The 12112-nt window shown below is 45.8% G+C and overlaps 1 protein-coding gene across 1 annotated transcript in view; it reads right to left on the reverse strand.

Annotated features, from left to right (window-relative positions):
• SLC35A3 (solute carrier family 35 member A3) overlaps positions 1 to 12112 on the reverse strand; it is a 211840-nt gene that overhangs the window by 13238 nt on the left and 186490 nt on the right. Inside the window, exon 7 of the mRNA XM_086954566.1 lies at positions 2460 to 2593. Within this exon, the coding sequence (XP_086810692.1) occupies positions 2460 to 2593 (134 nt within the window). The remainder of the gene's footprint in view (positions 1 to 2459; positions 2594 to 12112) is intronic.

Raw genomic sequence — 12112 nt, forward strand, 5'->3', positions numbered from 1 at the left:
AAGACAGGCTGGGGCAGCCAGGTGGTGAATAGAGAGATCTGCATCTAGATGGGAGGGAGGAGTTGCACCTGGGACCTGAATAGGGCTGGGCCTTCCCTCTACAATGCTGGCTCCACCTCCTGTGGCTTGTCTGATGTCTGCCCTGCACTGTGAAAGGAGAGGAGGAATCATGTCAACAGAATGCTCCAGAGCTGTATCTTCCCTCCCCTGTGCTGGCTCCACCTCTTGTGGGGCGGTTGATGTTTCTGCCCTGCATAGTCAAAGGTGTAAACAAAGTGCTCAGGACCTGTCGAACAGCTGAAATCATCGCATCGCCGGAGAAGCGAGCATTCACCGCATCTCCCTGGAAGCGTGTGTTCATCGAAGCTGCCTGCTGTCGCATCACCGGAGAAGCGCGACGCCATTGTAAGAGTCGCCATCACATCACCGGAGAAGCGTGTCGCAGCGCCTGTCGGGGCACCAAAGTACAGAGCCGTCGCAAGGCTGCCAGGGCGTCATACCATCGTCATCGCATTACCGCATCAAGGGTGCCATCTTCTCGCATCGCAACCGGATCATCGCATCGTATCAATGCGCCATCTTGGGTACCGCAACGGGCCCGCAGGCCGAGAATCTACGCATCACCTCCGCACCGGTAAGGATCATGACGCATCCCCTACTCTGCGCAAGTATTGAGGCACGACGCATCATCTCCCCCGGATCACAGAACAGACGCATCTCCCCTTTTGCAAGCCTTTTGTTTACTTTGAGTTAGGCATCCAGGTACTTTGTTGAGAACTTTGTTGCATTCATTATCAACTTGAACTAAGCAACTTTAATCATCTTTTAAGTCCTCTTGAGTGTAGTATTGGAATGAATGTCATTACATCGCATACTAATACCACGCATGCCATTACAACGCGGGTATTAGTACGCAATGTCAATGAGATCGCATGCCATAACATCGCATACTTTTACCACGAGTATGCTTTTACCATGCATGCCATTACAACTCAAAGGCATGCATGGTAAAGCTATACTTGTGGTAAAAGTATGCAAGGTAAGTAACATCCCTATCCCTACACCTACACAACAGACTACTCCCACCCCTACACTGCCCCAACCCAAAAACACTGCCACACTACTACACTACCCACACTACTCCCACCCTTGCACTACCCTAAACCCTAATACACTACTGCGCTACGCACACTACTCCCACCCTTACACTACCCCAAACCCTAAAACACTACTACGCTACCCACACTACTCCCACCCCTACTCTACCCTAAACCCTACTACCCTACCCACACTACTCCCACCCCTACACTACCCTAAACCCTAAAACACTACTATGCTACTCCCACCTCACCCCTACCCTACACCCTAAAACCCTACTACACTACCCACACTACTCCCACCCTTACACTACCCTAAACCCTAATACTCTACAATAAACAAACACTACAACACTACACTACCCTAAAACCTAAATCACTACACTACATAAACACTACACTACCCTACCCTCCCCAATACACTGCACTAAAAAAACACCACAACACACACTAAAACGTTTTTAAAAAACACACACAACACAAACAATACCACACTACATTTACACTACCCTAAACCCTACAAAAGTAACCCGCCGCCATTACACATTACATCGCATGCGTTGTAAAAGCGCATGCAATGTAATGGTATGCGTGGTTTTACCACGCGTTGCAAAATCGCATGCGTTGTAACGCATGCGATGTAAAAGCAACGCGTGGTAAAAACCCGCGTTGTAATGGCTGTTCCCCGTAGTATTGTGGATTTTTGTCGTTTGTGGTCTTGTGTTTAAGTCTATAGAAAAATACTTATTTTTCATAAAACCTGTGTTGTGTCCACCTGCAATGTTTTCACTGTATTACTGTGTATATTCACAAATGCTTAACACACTGCCTCTGCAATAAGCCTGCCTGCTCGTGCCAAGCTACCAAGGGGGTGAGCAGGGGTTATTAAGGAGTGTAATCCCCTTATCCTGACTTAGAAGTAAGGGACCCTATTTGGACAAAGGTGAATACTATTGCCAACTAGAGCCCCCCAGATCTAACACTTTGTGAAAATAATTTGTTTGACATGGGTATTACAAATATACAGCATTGATTTTGTAATTATTATGAAACTATTTAGAAAATCCACTGTTCTAACAGAAGCGTGACTTTTTGGATGTGCTCTAAGATTATCATGAATGTCCACTATTATTGCAGATAGAAATGGGACCTTCCCGACAGACCTCAAAACCGAAAGGACAGCTTTCATAGGATTTACATGCAAATAAACACCTGACCCAGGAAAGCTAAACAAGTAAATGTAACTCAAACTCTCTGTTCATGCACCTCAAGAGCTGGCAAATTATAACACGGCTCACTGTTTTGTAAATAAGATTGGATTTCAACCGTTCGGGAAATGCAGAAACTGGTGGCTTCCAATACCTGGTAGGAACAAAATCTTGGAGCCAAAAATACGAGATCAAAGTGGACAAAATTATCGACAAGGATGTTGCGAATCCCTTTAATATGTTATCAGCATACTTGATCACCGCTGCAATCACAAGACCTCCAAGTGCCTAAAAGAAATATAAAAAGGTATAAGGTCACCATTGGTCTTCAAGATTAATTGCTACATTTGCAAAAGACAGAATTATTTTGAAACTAACAAGCTAACCAAGTTTTGCAAATGATGTATTTCGAGCCAGACACATCTGCGCAGGTTTGGTAAACGTACAGGAACAAGTCTTTTAACTCATACAACTGCCCTTTGCTTTCCTTCCTACGCTTATAACATAACTATATTAGCGTTCCAAGTAAAGGGGCATGCAATTTAGCTCCATGAAATCGTCAGAACATTAAACTCATGCAGCAGCCTTTGCCTTTATTTCCGTTTAAGCTCCGGAGTAGATAGGTTCTCAGGACGGAGTGCCCATGTTATGAGCACTGACTAAAATCAGGCAGAAAAAGGTAAACAACCGTATTTAGAGTTTGGTGGACATGTTCTCTGGCAAAACCTTAGCAGATGGCCCATCCACTATAGACTATAAATGAATTGTCTCACAGAAGAGGGAACATCCACCCGTTTTGTAAAGAATACCCCACTGCCTGACTCTGAAGAAGACTCACAGTTTAACTGTTCATGTATCAAACAACAACTTGGATGGTTGTTTCGTGGTCATCCTATTGCACAGAGCAACACACAATATATAAATGCAGTGAGATTTGGTGCCTTAACACAAATCACAAAGAGCAGACATTCCATATGTGTGTTTTCTATCCGCAAAATGCAAGGACTGAGAACCCTTTGAAGTTTAAATAAAGCAACCATCTTCCTGCTACATTAAGTGGTACAGGCGAAAGCTGATGGACAGAATACAATTCTGAAACAATCTTAGGCAGGAAGGGAACATTAGCTGAAGAGCAACTCTGTGAGAAAACATGACACAGAAAATTAAGTGATAAGGAATTTAACGTATTCGACACTGTGTTTTTAAGCAGTAACTACCAAAAAGAACAGCTAAAAAACTTCATAGGGCAAGTGTCACTGATACAACTGGTGTACCCATTGAATCTTCCTAAATTACACTGTCATAGTGGACTTCAACCTATCATGTTTTACTTCAAACTCATGATTCACAGACAATAGGCACTCAATTTTTTAACCAATTGTTCATATCGTTGTTTAGGCTGTTAGCCTATTCTGGACAATACCAATGTTGAGGTTTTCATCAGCTATTTGTGTACAGAGGTGCATGAGTTATTGTACGTTTGGGGGGTCATAAATTATAACTTCAAGTTATCACTATAAAGTTATAACAAACTTTTGAATGTATACGTTTTTTGTAGTTTAAGTTAGTTTTACAGGGAAATAATAAACAAAGCTTTCCTAACTATAACTAATCTTAAACCTTAATTTTTCATTGAATATATATATATTCACTGAAAAAATAAAGGTTACAGGGACGTTATAGTTTGGCTCAGAGTTTACTCGCACAAAACTAAAAAAACTCAGCAGTTATAGTTACCTGAGCCAACTGTAACTTACACCTCCGGACTGCACTGCTTACGATCACTCATGACATGGTCAGTGACAACACTCATGACATCATTCAGTGAATGTGTTCAATTTAAAGATATCTTCTAAGCTACTACATAAGCTAAATTAGTATACTTTCTGTAGTATTAATGAGAGCAACTCAGATAACATATGTTAGAAATAGTAGCAGTGTAGTCTGTATAAGGGTGTGAGTGGGTGTCTCAGTGGGTGTCTCAGTGGCTGTGTTGCTTTCTCAGTGGTATGTGAGTGGCTCGATTGGCCTGTCAATGGATGTGCGAGTGGTTTTCTGGGTGTAGGTATTTTCTAAGAGTTTATTATTAAACATATTGAGGTTCCGTGACGATTGTAAGTGGTGTTTTCGACTCGCACGAATATAGTCGAGTCTGGTATCTATGAACCGCAAATGACGAGTTTAGTAAGTGGGCGCAGTTTCGCTGTGCTAACTTAAACCGTTCGTTTGTTATGTGGGTTTTTCATCTGTACCCACGGGTTCCATCTTAGATACGGCATCCATTTTGTCTCTTGCCCTCAAGTAGCCAGCGAACGGACGATGTCCGCTTCGCGACCCTGGGACTCCCAAGATATTTGCGGAAGACACATGTTCTTTGTGGGTGTCTTTATGACGAGGGGGTTGCTACTGTAAGGCAGATGGCGCCGCTCGAGGCTCATCTTGCCGCACGGACTTATTGTCTCAGCCGTGCATCTCATTAGGCACGTCCCTTTGATGCCTGTATCTCGTGTTTCCCGATACCTCCCCTTTTACACCCTTTCCGATCTCCCCACTGTCTCCGTCTTCCTCTGCACCTGTCTTTGTTCCTATTTCGATCTGTTTTACTGCTGATTGGAATTTGCTAATGGTGGGAAGATGGTTTTTACAGTTGGGAACCGCCAAATGTTTCCGTACTTATGTTCCGGACCTCGTGTGTTTCAAAGTGACCAAAGCGACCCCTCTGGGGGATAATGGTGGGAACCGGGTTGTAAACTTTTGTGTTCAATGTAAGCCTATGGGTAAAAACTGTATAAAAGGAGCGATCCACAGAACCAATTTGAAGCAGTCTCCCCAAGTTGCACGCTGTGTACTTGCCGTGATCTCTGTGTTCCCTGCAGTAAATAAACCTTGAATCTTTGACGTCGAAGGAAGTGTCCCGTGTCTCTGTGATTCGTACGCCGGAGCAGGTTACCCACGAAGGTTTCAGGTGTTGTGCCCTGGCACCGCTGGGTCTTAAAGAACCCAGTCCTTCAGTTGGCGCCCAACGTGGGGCTGCATCAGTGGTACCGGTCCAAGCCCGACGATCGTGAGGAACTTCGTGTGAAATCTCCGAGGGAAGGTGCACTCCGCTTCATCGATCCTGTTGTCGAAATAAGTGGCCCGAAGACTTTTCCCGCGAAGATTCCCGCCTCCGGACGGCTGCGACGGACTGCTGCCCTGACTGTAGACCTGTTTTGGCGCCTGGCGTAGACCTTGGTATAGCGAGACGATTGACGGGCCTTCCTGGAGACGCCATTGATCTTTGAGTTAAGTATTTGTGGGTCGCTCCCATAGTTCTTGGTTGTTGACACTTTAGCGAGTGTTTTTGTTGTTAGCGCTGTGTGAGTGTTTTTGTCGGTGACACTTTGCTAGCGTACTTTGTTGTGTTGTTTGACGACTGCAGCCGCCAAAAACCGAGGGTTTTGTTCTTTGCTGGGACTTGGTAAATCCCGTAACCCTTGAAGTTTGTGAAACTCGGCTAGTGTGCAAGATGCCTGGTCGTAGTACTCTGTTTAGTTGTTTCAGGCCTTGTGGTATGGATTCCCGATTGGAGGACTCATGTCCGATACCTCCGGTTGGAACTCCCACGTATGAGCTCTATAGTAAGCATGGGCTAGGCCCAGTTACCTTTAACGATTACTGGATTAAATACACGAAAAAGGACGGCGACCTTCGTTGGCCACCTCATGGTAGCTTCGAGGCCCCGATCTTAGATAATCTAGAGATTAAATTGTTCGAAAGAAAGTCAAGGCCGGCCATGTTTGATGCTTTTCGGTTGTGGCGCAAAGAAGCCCGACAGAAAGAAATCAGACAGAATAAACGTAGTCAGCGAGATAATGTTGCTACCATAGTGAAGAAAGCGGAGCAATTTCAGCGAGATAAGGAGGTTAAGGATAAGGAAGTGTTTGACCGATTACAGCGTATGACTGTAGATAAATGTTACCCCGCTTTACCAACGGAGTCGGAAAAGAAGGAAGAGCCAGTTGAGGATCCCTTAATGTCTTATCTTATGAAGTCGCCGCCTCCGTACGTACAGGGTACCGCAGCTCCTGTGGTCCCTGCCGTACCTGTTCTTCCACCTATTCCTCCTCCGCCTGTTCCTCAACCTGCACCCGTTCTTCCGACTGTTCCTGTTCCTTTGTCTGTTTCTATTCCTACTGCTCCTCCGCTTCCATATACTCCTGTTCCCGCTACTGCTCTTGCTACTGCTCCTGTTTTGTTAACCCCTGCTGTTGCTACTGTTTCTACTCCTTCTCTTGTTAGCCCTGTGTCTTATTCTTCTCCCTCTACTCGTAGTCGCAATTCTCCTCTTGCGGCTAGCTTCTTTCATTCGCTCTGACCTGTTCATGGGTCCGCTGGTTCCGATGGTCCTCAGAGACGTAGTCAGCTTCCTGGAAACAGAGAACGCGTTGCGCTATATAATATGGCGATGGGTTGGATGGTAAATCCTCAGAGAAGTCCACCCCGTGTTGTTCTCGAAACATTCTGTCAATTCAATGTGCCAACCCAGAGATATGTGTTTAATGAAATGTGTAAGTTCCTTTATGATCAAATAGCGGCTGATGCGCCTGACAAGGTGCTCGCCGCTCTGTCTGATCTCCAGCTTCAGTTCGCAAATGGGCTGATAGTGGATACTAACGTTCGACGTGCTGTTGAACGATTGCTATCTCTTCGTCCCGCTCCCATCCCTCATGCATTGTTTGTTGAGGATATTGAAAAACAACCAGACGAGTCTGGCCAATACCCTATGCGGGAAGTTCCACCAGTGTGGATGCCAGGCGATGCTACTGCTATTCCTATTATTCCGCCGCATTTCCAGAGAGTATGGATACATCTCCCATGGAAAAGATCGGAAGTGTTGCAGGTGAAGCAATCTTTGCCTGACCCTCGCAAAAATCCTGCAGGGTATTACAAAGAATTATCGCAGCTCGTAGATGCTACGATAATGAATCTTGCCGATATCGACATGTTGTTTGGCAATGTCGTACCGCAACCGGTATGGGCTAAGATTCGTCAGGAAGATCACGCAAATGAACTAGGTGGTGATTGGGCGGCCATTGTAGCGGCAGATGGGTTGCAAGTTGGTGGCGCTAAGCCTGAACAGTTGATTGCTGCTCTCCCTCAAAGAATAATAACATTAATGAAAACTCTTATGCCAGCTATGAAGGTGAATTGGGACAAGTTGTCAGCCTGTAAGCAGAAGAAAGATGAGAGTGTTTCCGACTTCTTTACGAGGTTCGAGGAAGCATTCATCGACCATAGTGGTCAGGATATGGGCACGGAGGGTGGTCAAAGGTTGTTTGTGGATAAATTTGTTTCGAATTTATTGCCCGATTTGAGCAATAAATTGAGAAATTCGGAAAGTGCATGGGCCGTTTCTACTTCGGCTCAGATATTGGCTACGGCACAATACTATGAGAATAGAGAGAAAGAAGAGATTGACCGTGCTGATAAAAAGACGAAAGAGCTAAAAACTAAAGTGTTGTTGCAACAAGCGTATCCTCCGCGGTCAAATCAGAATAATTCGCAACAGAATAGGTCACAGCCACAATCAAACAGATCCCAAACCCGTAACGATTCCTCCTCCCAAAGATCCTCGTTAGGGTACAATCAATGTGCTTATTGTAGACAGGAGGGACACATTAAATTCAATTGCCCTGTTTTAAACGAACGCAATAGTGGTAACTCAACTAGAGGAGGTCGTGGTGGTTTGCAGCAAACATCCCGTGGTAGAGGCCGTGGTGCTCAGAATGATCGCTCAGATAACTCATCCAATTCTAATAATTGTTTCGATCAACGTGGATCATCGCAAGGACGATCTGCGCAGTATAATGTGGACGATTATTACGTCGATCAGGGAATTGACGACAGTAATTACTAGGACAGCCAAAGACAAGGAGAGGGAGTGGTATCAGTTCCGGTTGATCAGAGAGGGCCTTACGTCGCAGTTGCTACATCGGGCGTCGTTGAGCCTTTTCTGTTGGACACTGGTGCAGCGAAAAGTTCTATCATGTATTCGAAACTCCCTGGCGCACCTTTGTCTGGCTTAACAAATGTTTCCGTTGGATTCTCTGGCGCCCCTGTTAGCAATCCAGTTTCGCGCCCTTTGCCCCTTCAAATTGGGCCACGTGAGCTAGAAGCTCCGTTGATTTTAACCACGGGTTGTGGCGAAAATCTTTTGGGCCTGGATTTGCTTAAACGTTTGTACGCAACTCTGTATTGTTCTCCTGCGGGTGTAAAGCTTACGTTAGGAGAGAGGGTAGTCTCTCCCATGTATTTGTCCCTCGATAAGCTCCCACCGGAATTGAGTTCTCTTCCTGCGTCTTTGTGGGCAACAGGTCCGAATGACGTGGGCCTGCTTGATATCTCCCCTTATGTTGTTCAGTTGAAATCTAATGTGCGGCTGCCACGTATTCCCCAATATCGTATCTCCCTTGATGGTGAACGAGCACTGTTGGCGATCATCTATGATTTGATCGAGAAAGATGTTATTGAAGAGACTCGGGGAAACGTGTGCAACAGCCCTGTGCTGCCCATTCTTAAACGTACTGATCCTTCAAAACTGCCTGTTTATCGCTTTGTTATCGATTTACGGGAGGTAAATAAAATTGTGGTTCCTCAATTTCCTGTTGTGCCTGATATCACGGCGCTACTGACTCTGATTCCAGCTTCTGCATCATGGTTTTCGGTGATTGACTTGAAAAATGCGTTTTTCAGCATCCCGATTGCCGAAGAGAGCAGGGACCTTTTCGGTTTCTCTCTCGGTGGACGCAGCTTCCGGTTCAAACGCGCTCCTCAGGGCTACTGTGAAAGTCCATCTATTTACAGTCAAGCCTTGAAGGGTCAACTGGATGCATTTAGGTTGCCGGTTGGTGCGGCCTTGATCCAATACGTCGACGACTTATTGGTGGCTGCTGATACTCAGGACATTTGCAAAATTGCTACGGTGTCGTTGCTGCAACATCTCTGTGAGTTAAATCACAAGGTGTCACCTTCTAAACTCCAATATTGTTGTCAAGAAGTAACCTATCTAGGTCACTTATTGTCAAAGGAGGGAAGGAGATTGACCCCAGAGAGAATTGCAGCGATTGCGCGAATGGCTGTGCCAAAAACCCAAAGAGATGTGCGTGCCTTTCTAGGTATCACGTCGTACTGCAGGCAATGGATTCCAAATTTTTCATTGCTAGCGAAACCATTGGTGGCTCTTACGTGCAAGGATGTTTCAACTCCTTTACCATGGACGGAAGAATGTCAGAAAAGTTTTTCTGAACTGCGTGATTCATTGTGTTCGGCTCCTGTGTTAGGTACCCCTGATTACAGTAAGCCGTTTACGTTATATGTTCACGAGAGGGAAGGTTGTGCTTTGAGTGTCTTAACGCAACCTTTTGGTGGTAAGCAACGTCCATGTGCATATTTTTCCTCGACCTTGGACCCAGTAGCTAGAGCGTTGCCGAGTTGTCTACGAGCAACAGCGGCAGCTGCGGTCTCCATCCGACAATCAGCAGGATTGGTCATGGATAATATGCTTACGGTGATGGTTCCGCATGCAGTCGATACTCTTTTGAATCAAACGAAAACTCAGCACTTGACGAGTGCGAGGTTGTCTGGGTACGAATTGACGCTCTTGGCAAGCCACATTCAGATAAAACGTTGTAACGTTCTGAACCCGGCAACCTTGTTACCAATTAGCACAGAGTCAGATGAAGTAGCAGAACAGGACTGCTACTTGAGGACTGAAGAGGAAACAAAAGGTCGAGTGGACCTTAAAAACACCCCATTGGAAGATCCGGATGGCACTCTGTATGTGGATGGGTCATGTTTTAAGTTGCCGAATGGCGATGTAACTACTGCTTATGCTGTTGTAACATTGAATACTGTTGTTGAGACTGCAAGGTTGAATCAGAATTCTGCCCAAGCTGCGGAGTTGATTGCTCTTACTAGAGCATGTGTGTTAGCGAAAGGGAAACGCGTGAATGTGTTTACCGACAGTCAATACGCGTTTGGTGTTGCTCACAGCTTTGGACGATTGTGGAGAGAGAGAGGTTTCTTGACGTCGCACGGTACGAAGATTCAGCATGGCCAGCTTGTGAATGATCTTTTGGATGCACTGACTTTGCCTACGCAAGTTGCGATTGTTAAGTGTAGTGCGCATCGTAAGGTGACGGATGATGTTGGTCGTGGTAATGCGTTTGCAGACGAGACTGCTAAGGAGACTGCCCGGAACCTTAGCACTCGAATGTACGTGACGAGTTCGGTTAGGTGGCCTACAGAATCGAGTATGTGTGAAGATACTATCGAGAGTGTGAAAGCAATTCAGAATGAGGCCACTGAGACTGAAAAGACGAAGTGGAAAGAAAGTACGGGAAAATTGGATGCGAATGGTTGTTGGATTGATTTGTCGGATCAGAAAAGATGGATGTTGCCGGATGCGTATGTGCTGGCCGTTGTGACAATGGCACATGGGTTAGCACATATTAGCGCGAAAGGTATTTGCAAGTTGCTGGCTGCTGTATGGAAGAATGATGGCATTACGAAATGTGCTGAACGTATGGTGAAGAATTGTATGGTGTGTATAATGTACAACCCTGGCAAAGGAACCCCAACTCCTCCTGGCAGTTTTGCTCCCCCTTCGTATCCCTTTGAGGTGATTCAATTGGACTTCATCCATATGGAGCGATGCAATAACCTGAAATACGTTTTAGTTGTGGTTTGCGCATTCTCCCGATGGATCGAGGCCTATCCCCTCAAAGACAATACTGCTTTGGCTACTGCGAAAATCCTACTGAAGGAATACTTTCCTCGGTATGGAATGCCTAGAGTCGTGTGGTCAGATAACGGAAGTGAGTTTGTTGGAAGTGTGATGAAGAGTGTGTGTAAGGGCCTTGGAATTAATCAGAAATTCCATAGCGCCAATCATCCTCAGTCAGCTGGATTGGTTGAAGGGTACAACGGCACCCTAAACTAAAGTTAGCGAAGATTCAGGCTACGACTGGTCTTTCGTGGCCTGACGCTTTGCCTCTAGCATTACTGTCAACTAGGGCGACTGTACACTCCCGAGTAGGGCTTAGTCCCTATGAAATAGTGTTCGGCCGTCCTGCGAATGTGTGGGGGGTTCCTAGGCCAGGAATGTTTTCTGATCTTGAGTACCCAATGTTGATCGATTATCTACATGACTTGACTGCTAAACTGAGGTTAATTCACCAACAGGTTTACGACGCATTGCCGACGCAGACAGAGGGTCCAGGCCACCAGCTCCAGCCCGGAGACTGGGTGGTGACAAGGAACTTTTCACGCAAGAATAACCTGGACCCGAGGTTCACCGGACCCTATCAAGTGCTCCTGGCCACGAGGACTGCCGTTCGTCTTGAGGGACGTAAGAATTGGGTGCATGCTACGCACACCAAGCGAGTCCCCATCCCTTTGCCGGCAGACCCGTGGGTAAGGAGAGGCATTGCGTCATCTGAAACAGAAACATTGCCGGCGTTTGTGCCTTTTAGCGACGCACAGCTTGTTGAAGAATCCTCAGCGCAGCAGAAAGACACTGTTGAACAATTAGCATCAAAAGACTCAAGACCAGAACACTCAACTGATCAGCAGGACGCTGTCTCTTCAACGGATCCTTTGTTCGACGAGCAGACACGTCCTGGGAAAACTCAATACTTCTTGCGATCTCGCACTAAGGACAAATAAAAAGATCTTGCCTTGCTGTATTGACAACTGCATTATCCCGTTTTCCGTGATCAGTTTTGAACTTTCGTATTACTGTAATTATTTCTGTACATATATGGA

The sequence above is a fragment of the Lissotriton vulgaris genome, chromosome 1_1 (assembly GCF_964263255.1).
Source record: "Lissotriton vulgaris chromosome 1_1, aLisVul1.2, whole genome shotgun sequence".
NCBI classification, from domain to species: domain Eukaryota; kingdom Metazoa; phylum Chordata; class Amphibia; order Caudata; family Salamandridae; genus Lissotriton; species Lissotriton vulgaris.